General features: G+C 47.6%; 1 protein-coding gene across 2 annotated transcripts in view; it reads right to left on the bottom strand.

Moving 5' to 3' along the window:
• The window catches only part of LOC126266718 (titin homolog), a 1,013,152-nt gene that overhangs the window by 18,463 nt on the left and 974,270 nt on the right, over positions 1-20,419 (bottom strand). For both annotated transcript variants that reach the window (XM_049971188.1, XM_049971189.1), the window contains exons 32-33: positions 13,274-13,457; positions 4,420-4,562 (exon numbers count right to left, since the gene is read on the bottom strand). In XM_049971188.1, coding sequence (XP_049827145.1) covers positions 4,420-4,562; positions 13,274-13,457 — 327 coding nt within the window. The remainder of the gene's footprint in view (positions 1-4,419; positions 4,563-13,273; positions 13,458-20,419) is intronic.

The raw sequence follows: 20,419 nt of genomic DNA, 5'->3' as shown, positions 1-20,419 counted from the left end.
TGGTATTTGATGAATGAAGCAGAATCAGCGAGGTTTAATTGAAGCTGGCGAATTACATTTGTATGTGGTGTTTCTCTGACTTTTTCCCTATTGTTTTTGCTGTCAGGAGCAAGCTGGAGGCGGTGTATGAACAGTTGGCGAAATATTTTTTCAACTTCAGTTGTGTTTTGAAATCTTTGAGTTACGTAGCTACAAGCCTTCAATTATTGACTTTGGCTACTTAAAAGTTTAATCCTGTCGTGTATGAAAGAGCCTGTTGATCCTTATTCACACAGATTTGATAGTGCAGCAGTGCTAAGGATTAATCTGGGTCCATTAATAAAGACAGAGAATATCTGGAGCAAACCATCACGTAATTTGTATTGAGCACTACGCACAAGTCATTGTATTCTGGCCACGACCGCTATTGGATCTTCACACAACGTCCGAGGGCAGATGAAACGAACTTTTATCTCTTGATTATGACGCATATACGTGAAAAACTAAGAAAAATACGACATCGAAGTTTCGTATGGCTGTTGACCTACCTATTCTGTATGGAAATATACCGTAGCTGGCAAACAATAGGCAAGTAGTCATGCGTATCCGGAGTACGGTGATGTTTCAAAGAACTGTCATCCGATTTAAAATTTATATGATAAATGGAAACGAACTAAACATATTCACCGTGAAAAAGTTATAACGAAACAAATCAAGGTGGAATGAACAAAGGCAAGTAATAAATCACAAATAGTTTCATTACAGCTTTAGCAATCATGATTTTTGTACCATATTTCCTGACTGCACCTGAGTGCCACTTCTGTTCCATACCTATATCATTGCTCCGCAATTCACAAAAAGTGCCCGGCATCGGATCACCAACATGTTTCTCTGCTGTTTCACACGAACAGTGTGTGGCAAAAACAAACACTTAACTCTTTCCGTGGACGCTCCGATTTCCCTTATTTTACTATGCTGATCATGTCTCCCTGTGTAGATGCGCACCAACAAAATATTTTCACATTCAGGAGAAAGTTGGTAACTCCAATTTCATTAGAAGAGCCTGCCGCAACGAAAAACGCCCTTATTTTAACAATTGCCACCACAATTTGCGTATCACATCCGTGGCCCAGTCTCTGCTCTTTCAACTTTTTCGTTGTCCTCCGTCAATTTTATCTGATGCAGAGCCCACACTGCACATCAATACTCCAGAAGAGGTCGGACAGGCGTATTAAAATCAGTGTCTGTAGTAGGCATGTTGCATTTCCCGTGTGTTCTGCCAATAAACTGTGGTCTTCGGTTTGATTTCCCCGAAACATTACCTATGCTATCGTTCCCGTAATTGTAATCCCTAGACATTAATTGACAATCAAGAGATTTGTGTGATTCACTGTGTAGTCAAAATTTAATGTATTTTTTAGTACTCACGTGGATGACCTCGCACTTTTATTTAGAGTCAATTGCCATTTTTTTGCACTAATATATACAGTCAATCTTTTGCAGTTGGATTTGATCATTTGATGACTTCAAAAGATGGTAAATGACAGCATCATCTGCAAACAATCTAAGAGGGCTGCTTGGACTGTCGCAATGGTCAGAGTCAGGTTGCAGGTGGGGTAGAGTTTTGTTCAGCTTGAAGATCTACATCTACATCATACTCCGCAAGCCACCTAATGGTGTGGGGTGGAGGGTACTTTCTGTACCGCTATCTGATCCCTCCAACCCTGTTCCACCCATGAATAGTGACCGGGAAGAATGATTGTCGGTAAGCCTCTGTATTGGCTCTAATTTCTCGATTTTTCTCCTCAGCATCTCCGTAACGCTCTCTCGCCAGCTAAACGATCCCGTGGCGAAACGCGCCGCTCTTCATTGGATCTTCTCTATCAGTCCTACCCGATAGGGATCCCACATAGATTAACAATACTCAAGAATCGGGCGAACGAGCACCTTATAAGCCACTTCTTTCGCGGATGAATTACATTTCCTTAAGATTATTCCGATGAATCTTGGCCTGGTGTCCGCTTTTCCCATTATCTGTTTTAAATGTCATTCCACTTAAGGTCGCTGTGGATTGTTACTGCGAAAATTGCGACAATTGAAAATTGATCCTAAATAACGAAAAGTTTGAGGTGGTCGACATGAGTGCTAAAAGGGATCCGTTGCATTTCGGTTACACGGTAAATCAGTCAACTCTAAAGGCCGTAGATTTAACTAAATACCTAGGAATTACAGTTACGAATAACTTAAATTGGAAGTAACACATAACAAATGTGGGGAAGGCTAACCAAAGACTGCGTTTTATTGGCAGGATACCTAGGAAATTTAACAGATCTACTAAGGAGACTTCTTACACTATCTCGTTCATCCTCTATTAGAATACTGTTGCGCAGTGTGGGGTGCTTATCAGATAGGACTGACTGAGTACATCAAGGAAATTAAAAGAAGGGCAGCACGTTTTGCATTATCGTGAAATAGGGGAGAGTGCAAGTGAAGTGGTACAGGATTTGGGGTGGATGTCATTAAAACAAAGGCGTTTTTTGTTGCGGCAGAAACTTCTCACGAAATTTCAATAACCAAATTCCTCCTCCGAATGCGAAAATATTTTGTTGACGCCAACCTACATAGGGAGAAACGATCACTATGAAAAATCAGGGAAATCAGAGCTCGTAAGATATAGGTGTTCATTCTTTCCGCGCAGTATACGAGATTGGTATAATGGAGACTTGTGAAGGTGGTTCGATGAACCCTCTGGCAGGCACTTAAACGTGATTTGCAGAATATCCATGTACGAGGGTCAGTCAAAAAGTAATGCCTCCTTTTTTTCTGCGTTTAATTGTCAGGAAATTTAAATGCAATTACATAGGTTGAAAACCACAACATTGAGGATCATTTTTTCATTTTTCAATGTAATCTCCGCCCATCTCTACAGTTTTGGTCCATCTTTGAACAAGGGCATGTATCCCAGCACGGTAAAAATCACAGCTCTGCTTCCTAAGCCATTGACGCACGGATGTTTTGACGGCCGCCTCATCTTCAAAATGAATCCCACGATGAGCTTCTTTTAGTGGCCCGAACAGATGGAAGTATGATGGTGCCAGGTCAGGGCTGTATGGGGGATGAGGCAAAACTTCCCATCCAATTTTGACAATCTCGTCAGAGGTGTGACGACTGGTGTGTGGTCTTGCATTGTCATGCAAAAGACGAACATCTGCCATTGATTTTGTTGGGCGAACTCGCTGAAGACGTGCTTTAAGTTTTTTGAGGGTTGTGACGTATTGAACAGAATTTATTATGCATCCCTGCTCCAAAAAATCAACCAGAATCACACCCTCTGTATCCCAGAAAACTGTTGCCATAACTTTCCCTGCCGATCGCACAGTTTTGAATTTTTTCTTCCTCGGCGAGCTTGTGTGACGCCACTCCATTGACTGCCTCTTTGATTCGGGTTCAAAAAATGCACCCATGTTTCGTCCCCGGTCACAATTTTTTTCAGAAACTCATCTCCCTCCAAACGGAAGCGCTGCAAGTGTTGGGAGGCTATTGTTTTCCTTGCCTCTTTATTCTGATCGGTTAACATTCTTGGAACCCACCGTGCACAAACTTTTGAGTACCCCAATTGTTTAATAATCGTGATCACACTGCCTTTACTAAGAGAAATAATGCGACACACTTCATCTGCAGTCACCCGACGGTCACCACGAATGATGTCATCAACTTGCTGCATGTTGTGTGGAGTCACTGCACTCGCCGGCCTGCCGCTCCGCTTTTCGTCAGTCAACGGTGTTTGCCCTTCAGCTTCCTTACAACGACGAACCCATCGTCTAACAGTGCTGACATCCACTGTCACAACACCATACACCTTCTTCAGTCTTTCATGAATGCGTATGGGCGTTTCACCTTCTGCATTCAAGAATTCAATCACACAACGCTGTCTCAAACGAACATCGATGTCGGCCATCTTACAAACTTCTGCTGTGCTGCCACCTGTTGACACAAAGTTACTACTGCAGTGGATTGCAGAAGGTGGTTTGAGGAATGGCGCCCAATTCAAATTTTTCACTTAATTTTTTTAAGTAGAAAAAAATGGGAGGCATTACTTTTTGACCGACCCTCGTAGATGTAGATGCCTCACTTGCAAGAGTCCTCTATCGTCGCTGACTGGGCAAGTACCTGCAGACGTCACTGCGAGGTGGAAGTTCGTGGCGAAGTGTCACGAATTTTGTGACTTTTCTTTCCAGATTATCCTACTACACTAGCGTCCAGTTGACGATGCGTGTTGCGTACCTGGCGAATACGGTCGAAGTACTGACTGCCTCGACGGTGCTGCCGCTATTCAACGTTGTAACCCTTCGGGTGTACTCGTTGCTGACCGACTGCAGTACGTGCTCAAGCTCGATGTCCGGCTGCGAAACAGTTGGGTACTTGTAAGGTGAATCTCACCTGGTGTGGCGACGCGCGCAGCTGCGAAGGGCGGCGTCTCGAGGCCGGGCTCGCTGGCGCCGTGGCGGTTGTGGGCGCGAACGCGGAAGTGGTAGTCGCGGCCCTCGCGCAGGCCCGACACGTGGTGCGACAGCGACAGGCAGCTGCGACAGCAGACAGCATTCCAGCTAGAACACCTCAGTCAAGCGAAATACTCGGTAGTTATAGCTAAAGTTCTGTAAGTAGGCTGCTTAGGTTTTTATGTTGGCAACGTTATGTAGCGCTCTGTATGAAAATCACTGGCTGTGCTGTGTGCAGTCTGTGGCTGGTTTGCATTGTTGGAATCTGCTGTTGTAGTGTTGGGCAGTTGGATCTCAACAGGGCGGAGCATTGCGCTGTTGGAGGTGAGCCGCCAGCAGTGGTGGATGTTGGGGGGGAGAGACGGAATTTTGAGAGCGGGTGATCTGGACGTGTGTCCATCATAGAGTAAATTTGTAAGACTGGATGTGATGAACTGATATATGACTTGAATACATTGATTGTTCTTTATCAAAATCTTTCATTCGCTAACTATGCCTATCAGTAGTTAGTGCCTTCAGTAGTTAAAATCTTTTATTTAGCTGGCAGTATTGGCACTGTGTGTTGCAGTAGTTCGAGTAACCAAGATTTTTGTGGGGTAAGTGATTCATGAAAGGTATAGGTGATTGTTAGTCAGGGCCATTCTTTTTCAGAGATTATTGAAAGTCAGATTGCGTTGCGCTAAAAATATTGTGTGTCCGTTTAGTGTTGATCAGAATAAGTAAAAAGCGAGATGTCTGAGTATGTTCGCTTCTGCTCAGCTGTTTGAAAATCAAATAACGTAAGGGGTTTACCAGCACAGTAATTCAATACTTTTTCTACGGGGACGTTTCAGTTTCCCTATTTAACACGTCATAACACGGAAACTAATTACCATACGAGTACCAAACTCTACAGCATTAATGTCAAGGACGTGGGGAAGAGAGAGCACGCAGAATCAATTAAGTTGGGACACTTCATGTGCTGCTACGGTACATCATACCATTACATGCCGGTACCATTACTGCTACAAAAGGCGCTCAATATAGTGTCCAGAAGTGTCTGAAAGCGCAGGCATTCTGCACAGCAGAAAGAAGACTGTCTGTAGGTGTGCTGGCTACCTATCTTGATACACTGCACTTCAGATCAGCACGTGTGAATGTTCCCAGCTAAACCCTGTGCTTCAGGTAGCCCCACGACGAGAAATCACTGGGAGTGAGACCAGGTGATCGTGCCGGCTAAGAATTTGTAAACGATCGGCTGATAATTCGATAGTTTCCAAATGTATTTCGGAGAAGCATGTGAACCTCACGAGCTGTGTGCGGTGGCGCCCCATCTTGCATGAAAACTTGGGTTTAATGCGTCTCTCCTGTAGGGCGGGTATGACATGCTGGCAAAGCACATTGCAGTGATGCTGGCCAGTCACACTGCACGTCTTTGTTCCTTGAGCGCCAACGAGCTCAAAAAAGAATGTGCCAATGGTGAATGTAGCTGTGAAGCCACACCATACGGTGACACTTGCACCACACACAGGAAATTGACGAACAGTGACTGGAGGTGAAGAGCTCCACACTCAGCAGTTTGTGTTCACCTCACCTGTCAGAAAAATGAGGTGTTTGTCCATAGGATGGTCCAATTGGTCCTCGTCATTTCAGTCCTCACAAGAAAGTGGACAGCGAAGTCAACACGTCGTCGTGCGTCCTGTGCTGCAAACTGTTTTACGGTATGGATGATCTACAGATACCATCTGAGAATGGTTCGCAGCACCTTTCCGTACAGTGGACCACAGGATGCTCAACTGTCGTGGCACACAACGCGCACTGCTGACGATCGGGAATTCCGTGCGGCGTTGTCTGCCATAGCGACAGCGATTTCATCAACCACCTGGCGGGGTCAGGGATTTTCTCTGCCTCGTGATGGCTGGGTGTTGTGTGATGTCCTTAGGTTAGTTAGGTTTAAGTAGTTCTAAGTTCAGGGGGACTGATGACCATAGATGTTAAGTCCCATAGTGCTCAGAGCCATTTGAACCATTTTTTTGTTGTTTTGACAATAGCGCTTCACCAATAATGCGCTGCTCCGTTTGTCCGAGCTCATGTTGACATGAAGTGCACTGCGACTGATCAGGTGTGTGAGACTATGAATCACGGTGACTGATCACGGCTCCTGGTGGGCCATAGTTTGAACTGGACGGTGGCGCTATGACGCGTGAAAATCATGTATGCCGTACTCTGGACATTAGTGCTACCAAGTTTGGTACTCGTACAATAATTAGTTTCTGTGTTAAATAGGGGAAGTTTAATTATAACCACCTGGCATAACCTTAAATTTTCCCTAATTTATCCACACATGAAACAACAAAACCAAGCCGTTTTTTTGAGATTATTGAAGTAGTAAAGCAATTTCTTATCTTCAGTATAAAAACCCAAATCAGTTAGTGAAAAAACTGAGTTACGTCACAGCAAATGAAATATCAAATACTGTACAGAAAACCAGAAGAAGAATGGACAGTTAATTTCAAGGAAAGTATATAAATTTGAACATCCATTTATAGATGTAAACTAATGAAATTTACTTTCTTAGTGAACTAAATTCTTACCTTTCTTACTTCGTTTTTAGATAAGTATAGCAGAACGCTCAGTGACTAGCAGAGGTCTTCAGTCATCGACATCAGGGCCACATGAAAACTACTCCCGCTGCTATGTAGTAAGTAGTCTCCTTTACTCAGACCATTTACATTCAACCAAAACTTTCATTAGTTTATTTAGTTTTTCCTCGTTTTATGTGCATAATTGTCTACGCTCTGAGGGGTCCCTACAAAGTTATACACACAGATCTCAGTTTTGATGAGCGAGTTTGCGAGTATGACAGTACTTTATTCTACTAGCTTACAGTTGGAAACTTAGGTATCATAGTCCTTAGTGTACGAGAAACATTAAATTGATACCTCTACGTGCTCCTGCGAAAGAGTGTCTTAACAGATGGACAGGGACAAAATGGCTAGAATGGCAAGACATCTTTTTCACAGCGACAAGATACGTCACTTTATTGTAGCTCAGCCAATTAAAATAAATATTTATAAATCACACAACAGACGTTTCACCTTCCTAGTAATTGCAGACGTATTACTGAAAGCCAGATCAAAATCTGTCTAGCAGTTCCTGACATTGACAATAACGAATGCAATGTGAATCTGTAATGACAAATTTTGTGATGTAATTACACACGAGTTTTTCCGATTGTCAGCAGCTGATCCAGTCCTGTATCCGAGGCTGTTTGTGGGTTCAACCTCTGGGTGCATTACGGGTGCTGCGCTGGTTAAGTCGCGTGATGGGTCCGGGTTGCCAGTGGCGATTCGAGGTGTGGCGACCTGCCCGGTTTCCTGTCGGGCTCGTCTCCCTCCGGGAAGCTGGCTTCACCTCGCCCATAGAGCCGTTCCCACACACACTGCCTGGCTGCTCAGTAGAGACCACTCCGGCTAGGGTGACCGTACGAGTAGCTGCACTGCAGCCGGCCCGGCTCTCGACTTCGGCAAAGCACGCAAACCCTCCTGCACGAATATGGAGGTGCCGCCAGTAAGACGACGTCGAAAAGGCTGGAAGTGATTTTGTTTGTGGATTCGGAACAGGCAACAGCCTAATCCGTGAAATGATGATGATTACACATTAACTGTTTTCAGCTTTCTTTCCTTTACTTGTACTGTGAAATCTCGCTTCTTTCCAAGGGTCATGATTGGGTCAGTGGGAAGTACCCCATAGGGTTTGATGAGAGTTTGTGAGTATGAAGAAATTACCGTATATTTGGGTTGCATTAGTGCTTAAAATTTTTACTCCTGCAGGACACCGTAGACTTTAGTATGTCACGTAAATTTCAACTTGCTACGTCTTTCCGTTCTTGACAACAATACAAACACAAGTTGACCGTCTGAGTCTGCTGGTTCCGTTTCTAGCGACTGAGGCACGGAACAATAGAAATCAGTATTCTGTGCTCTTTCATTTTCTGCATAACGTCTACATCTTCATCTATACTCACGGTAAAGTACGTGGAACGTGGCAGGGGTAAGTACAAGCTGCTATTTCCATAATTTTATCTGTTCACTCTATGTAGGATGGACATATAGGAGCTGAAGAACTTTTCAACGTTCCTGTTATAGTTTCTCGCCATTACAACAATCCTGCGACCATTCGCATCACCTTTCACGTTGTTGTTTTCAGTCCTGAGACTGGTTTGATGCAGCTCTCCGTGCTACCCTGTCCTGTGCAAGCTTCATCTCCCAGTACCTAGTGCAACCTACATCCTTCTGAATCTGCTAAGTGTATTCATCTCTTGGTCTCCCTCTACGATTTTTACCCTCCACGCTGCCCTCCAATACTAAATTGGTGATCCGTTAATGCCTCAGAATATGCCGTACCAACCAATCCCTCCTAGTCAAGTTGTGCCACAAACTACTACTCTCCCCAATTTTATTCAATACCTCCTCATTAGTTATATGATCTACCCATCTAATCTTCAGCATTCTTCTGTAGCACCACATTTCGGTGGTGGTGGTAGTAGTAGTAGTAGAAATGTGGTGCTACCTTTCACCTATTGATAGTATTTCCAAACCAGAGAACCATTCCTCAGTGCAGAACGGAGAAAGAACGCTTAGCTTCCGCAACAGTAGTGGGTTCTGGTAGTTGCATCAGGATATATTTAAATTCTTATCTACATTAGTTCGCGGGAAGCAGAAGGTAAGAAGAGCCATTTAAAAACTTACCGTACATGGTACACTTTTAACATCTTTGTAAGAGGCGGTGGATATGAAAATAGGTTATATTGCTGCATATTCATCTGTAACATACTTCCCTCCTTGAATCAAGGAGTTTAGTTGCGAATAGATGGTGTAAATCATTGTATAAAATGTGTTATTTTAAGTCAAGTTATGGTTAGCCGCTCGTCCTCTCGAAGCTCGTCTAGGAGCCTCTGCTGTTATAATTCGTTTGTTGAATAATTTAAACTGAATGGTTCATGTTCCACACTCGCTGAAAGCTTCGACAAGTAGTCTTTGCCTGATTCTTTGATGGCAGCTACCTCAGAGCAACTGAGTGATACGTAGCAGTTACGAGACACTGGTCTCGCATTCGGGACTCACAAGGACACCCTCCAGTGCGAGGTCGCAAAAGGGGAATGATGTCTACGGTATTCGCAGCCCCACATGTCTGCCATGCACCTCAGACGTGTGGTAGTTCCAGTAGGGGGGAAGCGAGGGGGGGGGGGGGGGGGGCGATACTGAAGGTATCTGATGGTGAGCACAGCATGAGGCTACGGAGCGTAGTTGAACTGGTTAGGTGACTAGTAACAACGGCGCTAAATTGACATTTCGGCAGAAGGCAACCCAAGGACTTACGCAGAGTGAGAAAGAAATTGCAGACGAAATATCAGCATTTCTGCAAGATGAGTCAACGGAATATGTGGGGTCGTATACGGTCGACTGTGTGGACAATGTACGTGGGGAGTACAATGATGGTATGTGCTTAACAAGTGAAAGGTATACTGAAACAGGTGTAGTTGGTCATCCTTGTCGGACAGGGAGACACAAATCCCATCTCCAGTGAAACGCAGTAAAGGACAATCTTTGTCCAAGGAGTGAGTACTAAACATAATTACGTACATGGAGGATCATATGTGGTGAAAATGGAATTATGAACAGATTTCGAATAAATCCACAGCACCATGTGGTGCATAAGAGGAAGGACGGATATTCAAGGGAGAACAAGGCGCACTTGTCACAAAAACTGGTATCTGCGAGTTTCGAGGATGGTCGATATAATTTACAGGATGTGCATGATGGTTACCTAATACGGCATGCACGTCGAATTTCACGCGGCATTGGTCGCAGTGATTGCAAGGGAAGCAGTGGATGGTTGCGTAACTTTACACAGTGCTACAGAATTGGAAGACATAAGATAACGAAATTTCAAATAAAGCATCAGCTTGACGGGACAGGTAACTGCAGACTCTGCCCGAAAACTTGTAGATGAGATTAACTTACCCATCCTGTTTTCAACTCCGATCAACCGGGTTTGAAGAGAAAATACATATGAAAGGAACCGTGGAAATTAGAGGTACCGAGAGAGTTTTATCAAGATCGACTAGCATCAATGCCTTGACGCATTCGTACACAATTATGCCGACTTATTCTGGATGGTAAATTGACTCTAAAGTTATCTCTTGGGTTGCGAGAAGTTGGAGGTGTTCTGCTCCGTACGATTGTTTCTCCTGTGCGTGATGTTGCAAGGGCAGTAGGGAACATGTACGCCACGGCAAACAAGAGTGGAGAAATGGCCGTAAGAGAACCACGACTGTGGCGTGAGCACTGCGTTTGGCCAGTACCTGGTCGAAATAAATTGCTTTCGCTTGATTTCTTACTCCTTTAGAGCAAACTAGCCCTTCTGAAAAGTGACATTGCAGTTGATACCACATGGAATCTCTAGACAAATTCAGCCTTTGGATGTTTGCTTTCTCCGTGTCTACAAAACATTATCACACTGTATGCAGATGCACGTTAAAAGATATGCAGTTTCCAGGACAGACTGTTTCGCATTCAGTTGCACGCCATCACATTCCATCACTTAACCTTTTACACCAATATGATTCTATATGCATTCTCTAAAAGCAGACATATACTTGAACGTCCTGCACTGTTTGTAAACCCCAAGGCGTTCGCCTTCGACCCCGATGGCGCTATCCTTTGTGATCAATGTGGCGCGCCGTCCTTCATCCAGTGTTCATGGTGCAAGTTAATGGTTTGTTTTTTCAACATTTTTTGAATGTAAACTATGTTCACTTTGTGAAGTATAATAAATGCGTCCCATTGAAGGCTGACCTCTTCATTTGCCAGACACTCATTGTCTGTCGTCTTTCTGACGCACATGGTGAGTCATTAGCAGCTAATAATTTTCCTGTCAATTGTTAACACGATATTTTCAAATGAGTCTTTACTAAGACTGAACTTGCGACCTCGCACTCAAGTGATTCCTTGTCAGATCCCATCTGCACATCCAGACTGAAGTCTCCCATGGCTGCCCCCTTACAGCTGTAGTTGGAGGCAAATGCCAGGAGGGTACGTCCGATGGCCTCATCCGTCCTTTACCTATCCGAGTTGGTGCTGCTACTCTATTGACGTCGTCATCTTCCATCTTTATTTTTGCTCACAGCTCATTTCCAAGCAGTCACACGCAGATGAAACGTACATACTCTCAGACTGCAAGTCATTAGGTGGTGTATTAATTCTTTCTAGTGGTGAATACTGAATCTGTAGAGAGTAAGATTGTCTTTTTAAGAGTTATTTCTAAATTTCGTTCGTTACATTTCTTACTTTAACGAGTATGTGAACGTCAATGGACCAGTAAATGCTGTTACGCGACAGCTTGTTCACCTCTCGGGCAACATAATTCATAAGGTTATGCGCACATCCCCGTGGTAAATGTAGTCTAAACTTCCTGCGTCCTAACTGCAGCCAAGATTCAACACTACGAGTAACCGACTAGCTAATTATTTCTTTTTCGTTCCTTTGGTTACGGGTAGGGGCTTGTTATTTTTCCGCAGCCTTGAAAGCTTCCTAGCTGGCTTTGGTGCCACTGAAGCTTACTTAAAAGGGCCAGGAGTTGTTATAAACTTGTTCAGAGGTGAGAGCTGTCCTCAGCGCAAGAAGACAGCGCTGAATTCTCTTTGGTTCATCACTGGGCACTGGGGACCAAGGATCAGTCTGTCTGTTATAAAACAGAATCATACGATGCCTAAGGCAGTCCTTCTGGAAGGGGTGTGTAGCTAGGTGCAGACATCAGAACAGGAGAAGCGCGAGATCCGCCGTTAATCAACGGTCTTGGCATGAAATCGTTGTTTCATCACACTGTGATTTACAATCAATTTTCTGCACCTAAGTATACGCCTATGTTGTTGTATGCTTGGTGGCATGCAGGTTATGACACTGACATTGATTTTATAATTTGAAAATGCAATTAGTGTGGTGTTTGATATTTGAGTTTATGGATGCGAAAGTGATTTTGAATGTAAAACATGACTTTAGTGGGGGTCTGCACATTGTTCTCTTCCAATTTGATTTAACCACTTCAGTAATGGAAGTAAGTATTTCGACAGGAGCCCAAAGACTGTGTGCGGGTTCACACTGATATTTACTTGTTACCTGTCTCCACCAAATCTTAATTTTCAATATGATATGCAATGAATATCTTCATTAAGCGCACCAATAAATTTAAACAATTTCAACTTCCTTTACATATAAAATTTGTTACCTTGGCTTGTTCCGCCTGCTTTCGTTTAGGAACACAGTGTCGTCTGCAAGCTAAAGCTGACCAGATGATTCCGATATTTTTGCGACAGAATGTTTTCCAAACCCAAGATTTCACTTGACTGACGATTTTACTATTTTTATGTGTCCTGCATTTCGTTTCTTTCTTTTGGGCTCCGATATCATCATCGGGAAACTCGGGGCAATGTATCGCTCAAGCGTAGTTACGACCCTGGGAACATTTTGGGATTCGGTTGAACTCATTGGTGCAGGAGTTTTTGCAATGTAGCTTGCGATGACAGAATGCAATGCACCCCAAGGCGTAGCTTAGGTTGAAATGTCAGATTTGGTTGTGAGTTGAAGACAACTGACGTGCGATTATGAGAATTCTTGTTATGGCGCATATTTGATTTCGATGAATGTTTTATGTCCGCCGTTTTGAAACCGTCGTAGGCCAAAACAATGGGTGGTGGTGGTGGTGGTGGTGGTGTGGGCAGGTTCAGTATTTCTCATGTCAAGCCCGCCACTCACCTGTCTGCGACGGTGGTCCAGTGGTCTTGGTCTGCGCGGCGCATCTCGACGCTGTAGCCGGTGACGATGCAGCCGCCGTCGTAGGGCGAGCTGGACCACGCGACGAGCGCGCACGCGCCGTGGCAGTCCGGGCCACGGCTCACCGCGCACACGCTGGGCCGGCCCTTGGGGGGGTCAGGGGGCCCTGCAACACACCGCAGGTGTCCAGCGAGTGTCAGGGCTGTCTACACGGGTTGTTAACTTACTAACTGTGGCGCCGCAACTAGTGCGCGGTCGCCCATTTGTCTATTAAAAGCTTTACTTCAGAATGCATGTGGGCTGCAATGTAAGCCGGCAGAGTATTTTACGGTCAGTAACGGTCGAGTTGTGTCCTGCAGACTGACGTCACGACCATCTGTTGCAGCTGCGCGTGTGAAAGCAGTGGAGTAGCGCTGGCTGGCCACTTACATTATACGAAACTAAAAAATATTAATAGCTAATAAAGGAATAACCTGAGGAACGTCATATTTGAGGTACATCCTTCTGTTGTGGAAACAATATGTCAAAGTCTGAGATCAAAATTAGTTATTTTGGAAGTTAGTAAAATTCCATAAAAAACGTAATTTTCCGACAGTCAAGAATTTAAATAAATACAGTGATGTAATAGTTCACCTTCAGTGACTATGTACTATGATCTGGTAACACTTTCAGTGTTCATATGTAAATTTGGAAAGTTTTTAGTTTCAGAAAACTTTTTTTTCTATAATAATAATTTCAAGAATTCTAAGTAAATATGTGTATTGTGTGCTAGGGTGCATGTGAATGATAATGCGTGCGTGAGAGTATGTGGGACGTTCGGAATTATTAAAAATCATTCATGTAATTCTCCACAGGAACTGGCAAGTGTTCCAACTCTGTAACGTGGGAACGAATTTACTAGTGGTTCCCCTACTAGTGAATGTCGGATGTCCAAGTATGTATGCTTTACATAAGACAGCCAGAACATTAGCGACTACATAATAAATTTCCAGATGTAGAGTAATGCTTATAGTTCATTTTGTTTTGTTTATGTAATTAGTGTGTGTTAATTTGATGACGTCAATGAGCCTAGAGAAGTGGTTGGTGCTTGCTAGATTTTGACCCGAGCTGCGCCGTAGAAGTGAGTTCTCATTGGTCCTAAGTGCTGACAGCCAATGAGAAACGAGACGATTGGCCACCTAGCGAGGAGATATAGTTTTGAGTGTGCGAGAGTGAGAGGGGAGTCGCGAGCTAGCTTTGATTGGAGGCGGTTATGCTGGATGTGACTTTTCGCATTGTGTGTAAGATGAAGTCTTGAATAACTTCCGCGTTATGGTTCAAATGGCTCTGAGCACTATGGAACTCAACTGCTGTGGTCATCAGTCCCTTAGAACTTAGAACTACTTAAACCTAACTAACCTAAGGACATCACACACATCCATGCCGGAGGCAGCATTCGAACCTGCGACCGTAGCGGTCGCACGGTTCCGGACTGCGCGCCTAGAATCGCGAGACCACCGCGGCAAGCGCCCATACAACACAATGTTTCAAGTTCTGTGACAGAATAATGGCGTTCAGCAGGTGACAGAATGCGACTTGCAAAGGCGATGTTTTTAATTGGGGGGAGGAGGAGCAGGGGGGAGGAGCAGGAGCAGGGGGGGAGGGGGGGAGGAGGAGGAGGAGCAGGAGCAGGGGGGGAGGGGGGGAGGAGGAGGAGGAGCAGGGGGGAGGGGGGAGGGGGGGAGGAGGAGGAGGAGGAGCAGGGGGAGGGGGGAGGGGGGAGGGGGGAGGGGGGAGGGGGGAGGAGGAGGAGGAGGAGGAGGAGCAGGGGGAGGGGGGAGGGGGGAGGGGGGGAGGGGGGAGGAGGAGGAGGAGGAGGAGGAGCAGGGGGAGGGGGGAGGGGGGAGGGGGGAGGGGGGAGGAGGAGGAGGAGGAGGAGCAGGGGGAGGGGGGAGGGGGGAGGGGGGAGGAGGAGGAGGAGGAGGAGCAGGGGGAGGGGGGAGGAGGAGGTGCAGGGGGAGGGGGGAGGAGGAGGAGCAGGGGGAGGGGGGAGGAGGAGGAGCAGGGGGAGGGGGGAGGAGGAGGAGCAGGGGGAGGGGGGAGGAGGAGGAGCAGGGGGAGGGGGGAGGAGGAGGAGCAGGGGGAGGGGGGGAGGAGGAGGAGCAGGGGGAGGGGGGAGGAGGAGGAGCAGGGGGAGGGGGGAGGAGGAGGAGCAGGGGGAGGGGGGAGGAGGAGGAGCAGGGGGAGGGGGGAGGAGGAGGAGCAGGGGGAGGGGGGAGGAGGAGCAGGGGGAGGGGGGAGGAGGAGGAGGAGCAGGGGGAGGGGGGAGGAGGAGCAGGGGGAGGGGGGAGGAGGAGGAGGAGCAGGGGGAGGGGGGAGGAGGAGCAGGGGGAGGGGGGAGGAGGAGGAGGAGCAGGGGGAGGGGGGAGGAGGAGGAGGAGGAGGAGGAGGAGCAGGGGGAGGGGGGAGGAGGAGGAGGAGGAGGAGGAGGAGGAGGAGCAGGGGGAGGGGGGAGGAGGAGGAGGAGGAGGAGGAGGAGCAGGGGGAGGGAGGAGGAGGAGGAGGAGGAGGAGGAGGAGGAGCAGGGGGAGGGGGGGAGGAGGAGGAGGAGGAGGAGGAGGAGCAGGGGGAGGGGGGGGGAGGAGGAGGAGGAGGAGGAGGAGGAGCAGGGGGAGGGGGGGGGAGGAGGAGGAGGAGGAGGAGGAGGAGGAGCAGGGGGAGGGGGGGAGGAGGAGGAGGAGGAGGAGGAGGAGCAGGGGGAGGGGGGAGGAGGAGGAGGAGGAGGAGGAGGAGCAGGGGGAGGGGGGAGGAGGAGGAGGAGGAGCAGGGGGAGGGGGAGGAGGAGGAGGAGGAGGAGCAGGGGGAGGGGGAGGAGGAGGAGGAGGAGGAGCAGGGGGAGGGGGGGGGGGAAGGAGGAGGAGGAGCAGGGGGGGAGGAGGAGCAGGGGGGGGGAGGAGGAGCAGGGGGGGGGAGGAGGAGCAGGGGGGGGGAGGAGGAGCAGGGGGGGGAGGAGGAGCAGGGGGGGGGAGGAGGAGCAGGGGGGGGGAGGAGGAACAGGGGGGGAGGAGGAACAGGGGGGGAGGAGGAACAGGGGGGGAGGAGGAACAGGGGGGAGGAGGAACAGGGGGGGAGGAGGAACAGGGGGGGAGGAGGAACAGGGGGGGAGGAGGAACAGGGGGGGAGGAGGAACAGGGGGGAGGAGGAACAGGGGGGGAGGAGGAACAGGGGGGGAGGAGGAACAGGGGGGAGGAGGAACAGGGGGGGAGGAGGAACAGGGGGGGAGGAGGAACAGGGGGGGAGGAGGAACAGGGGGGGGAGGAGGAACAGGGGGGGAGGAGGAACAGGGGGGGAGGAGGAACAGGGGGGGAGGAGGAACAGGGGGGGAGGAGGAACAGGGGGGGAGGAGGAACAGGGGGGAGGAGGAACAGGGGGGGAGTAGGAACAGGGGGGGAGTAGGAACAGGGGGGGAGGAGGAACAGGGGGGGAGGAGGAACAGGGGGGGAGGAGGAGGGAGGGGGATAGGTCTTGTCCTTTCCTGTTTAGTCGCATGCTGTATGGCTTTTGAACAGTGCTCTATCAGCAGGTACCGTAAGCCTTCTCCAAGTCAAAATATGGGTTTACAGGATGACGAGATGATCAGCTGCACGGTGGTGCTTATGAAATTCACATTGTGCATTTGTTAGAAAATTCCGAGACTCAGGCGACCATGCCAGCAGACCACTGATCATGCATTCAGTCACCTTGCAGACACTGCTGGTGCAGAAAATTTAGCGGTAGCTGGGTGGAAGAAGTTTGTACTTACCAAGCTTGGATATTTGGATTACAGTGGCCTGTCGCGTCAACGTCAGGAAAACGCGCTGTCCGTCTACACTCGATAATACGTATGAAGGAGAAAGTATTGTCTCTCAAGGGGTAGGTACTGTTACATCTGACAATATAGTTCGGCCCTGGAGCGGAAGATTGTGAGAGCATGTTCGAGCTACATAATAGTAAAAACAGTATTGTAGCATTCGTGGTTCTGAGAGGGAAACCTATCTGCTGCGCCGCCTCTGCTCGTTTACGAGGTAGGAAGGCGGGGTGGGAACGGCTGGAGCTCGAGTTCTCTGCAAAGCATCGATCCAAAGTGTTTCAAATATTGTTACAGTCAGACCACGAACCAGGAGATGTACCTTGTTTTCAGAAACCCGACATAGGTTACGCCAGGCAACAGAACAAGGAATAAAATGGTTAAAACAATTAGTAGGAGAGATGCAATTAGCTTTTTGCTCTCTGGTAATGTGAGGACACTTTTCGTACAACAGTTTATAAGAAATACAGTTCTCCTCCGTGGGATGGCATTCAGAGACACGGGAGGCACGTCTCCTCACGTGAGCCACGTCATAGCATTCTTCAGTCCATCAGGGGACTGGGACAGGTAGCATAGGGAAGACATTCGGGGCATGAACCTTTCTGCAGTGGCAAGGAAACATTCGAGAGGTAGTCATTCTGACCGTCACTCTCGTCGAAATGTTTGTCGATGGTTGCTAGTGAAGAGTACAGCCTCCAGTCAGCTTTAGAAAGCTGTCAGTTGGTCTTGCACACGGATCAGTCACGAGTCAGCAGACGAATTACGAACGGAAAATGCGTCGCTCGAATGTGTCAGAATGGACCACTCCAGACGGTGGGCAAGCTGTGCATTACAGAACGGAAGATCCAGTTGTGAGAAAGCTTATGGAACCTGGAAAAAACATTTTCGCAAGTGTTAAGAGTAAGGTGGTTGAGAATATCTGCCAGGAAAAAGGCCTCTCAGATAGCTTCTCAGAGAACCCTAAATGGGATTGTGGGCTTATAAGACATCAAGTAGCGAAGTCGGTTGAGGGAGCTGAGCGGTAAGCTGCAGTATGTCTACCCCGGTGAGATTAGATGACAAGGGTATCAAGATATTACAAAGACAGAAGGTGTAACGAGAGAGAGAGAGAGAGAGAGAGAGAGAGAGAGAGAGAGAGAGAGAGAGAGAGAGAGCAACGGAGGCGTAAAACAGCTGAGCATTGCGATAGCAATAGCAGATATAAATCTGCCTTGTGAGATCTGGTGCCACGAATTTTCCATTGGAGAACAGTTTTATTAGAGGAGAGAGATCTCTCTTATAAGGGGCAGTTACTTTGGTGGCTACTGAGGGTCAGATTTCGCCTGCGTACTACTACAGGGTTCCGAGGCTGGAGGATAGTGCTCCATTATTTCTTCACAGGTACCAGTTCATCTCTGGGTCGGGCAGTTTACTCCAGGGCGCAGAATCGGTTGGCGGTTCGCACCAGTGAAATGGAGGTCGGCCGACAGAGGTGTCGCGCAGTGTCGCTATTGTAGAAGGTCTCCGAGGTGGAGTAGGGCAGGAACGTTTGTCTTTGTTCGACTTCTCACTACCTTTGCGTTCGTCGTCTCTGATTTGAAGCGTGCGAAATGGTCTCTCGTATTCCTTTTTAAATTTCCGTTCTGGTTGGGTCACAAGTGACTTCAGAAGTGTAGTAATCTCCCTCATGAACATCCTTGCCACAAGTTACGGATTTGGCTGCGTTTTTTAAGACACGCGAGTATGGTCATAACAGTGATATTGGTAGCAACACATTGGGTTCACTATGAAGGGCCTGACATTGATGACTTCATAACCCGTCTTGATCCTCGACGGGAGCTCCACTTTATCGAAAGTTTAGAAAAGTGTGTGGGTAGGCACTAATTCTCCGTCAGCCCTCTGCATAACCCGAGGGACTGCAGTTACGCTCTGATGAGAGATATAGTGTTGTGTACCTACCTCAGCCATACCATCATGCAGGCTACTGTATATAATGCCCCGTGAAGACTTCGGTGTTCGATGAGTCTCTGCACCAACAGGGTATCCGCGGAGGAGTGTGATTTTAGGCAGTTTTTGGCCTTGAAAGGCACTATGTCTCTAGAAGCAAAGTTCTACTGCATAGCCGAGTGCAGGACTTTAGTGGGCCTACAATTATATCCACACCTTTCTGAATGATGGTTCACTGTAGGAAAGTTCTGACCACATCCTGTGCGTGACATCAGAGGTAGCGGGGTACAACTCAGAGGTTCGTTGAGTCTTAGGTTTCGTTTCACTCTATTCGTGTTTATTAGACGGAGGTTGCGTCGATGGAGTTTATGCACTCATTGCAGATGAATCTCTATGATGGCCAGCATCTCCGAAGCACACTCCTTCTGGGGACTCCCAGAGGGGAGCGCATTCGCCTTTCGTGGTTGTTCGCACCGTCCGAAATCCAGGCAGGGGGATCAATCGGCATTTGGGAAGGTAACAGCTCAGGCGATCACGTCTCCTTGTGCCTGGACTGTACCAGGGGGTACGCGTGAGCCCTACCTGTCGACATGGGCGCTGGGAGTTATGCATTACTCAGTCGCCCTTGAAGCTTCAAACACGTGAGCCGGCCTTTAGGCACGCAAAGAGGAAGAAAGGCGAAAAGGGGGACCTCAAACGCCGAAGCGGAGGAAGGACAGGACAAGTCAGAACATGAAAGAAGAGAGAGAAAAATTAAATCCGCCTAAGTCTTCCGATACTTTTGCAAGTTTCGGTTTCCCGGTTGTACACAAGACACGGTTTTCAAGGGAGGGGAGAAAGGGGAGGAGGAGGATAGACATGCAGCACGGAAAAGGCGTACTGCAAGAGCAGGGGCCAAACACGTACTCACAGAAGAGTTGAGACTCCACTGTGCGGAGTCTTGGGGCGTGGGGAACGCCTAATTTTAATTTATTGGAAAGATACTGGGAAACTGCGGTTTGTTAAGGGAAGATGTTGCTTTGGAAGTACTAGCTTAGTCCATGCTGGAATTCTGCTGAAGTTGTGGAACTGCCAGGTCGTGTTAAGGGGGGATATCCAGCACAGGGTGACGCGAGTGGCCTAACGTTTGTTTCATAGCTAAGAAAACAGCGAACAATAGTAAACACTTTTTAGAAATATAGCACATACTCGTGAAAACTACTTGAAAAATTCAATGAACGGGCTTTCAAGGCGAGAAATACAAATATTCTTCGGTCCACTACTGTCGCCGTCAAACATATCGCGGAGACAAATTTGACCAATAACCGTTGGTAGAGAGGCGTGCAAGGAATCCTTTTCCTGCGTTTCACCCGCGCATGGAATGTAACGAACTTTCG

Source organism: Schistocerca gregaria, chromosome 4 (assembly GCF_023897955.1).
Source record: "Schistocerca gregaria isolate iqSchGreg1 chromosome 4, iqSchGreg1.2, whole genome shotgun sequence".
In the NCBI taxonomy this organism is placed as follows: Eukaryota; Metazoa; Arthropoda; class Insecta; order Orthoptera; family Acrididae; genus Schistocerca; species Schistocerca gregaria.
Note: the sequence above shows the minus strand (reverse complement) of the source record. Positions and strands in the feature narration are given on the sequence as shown.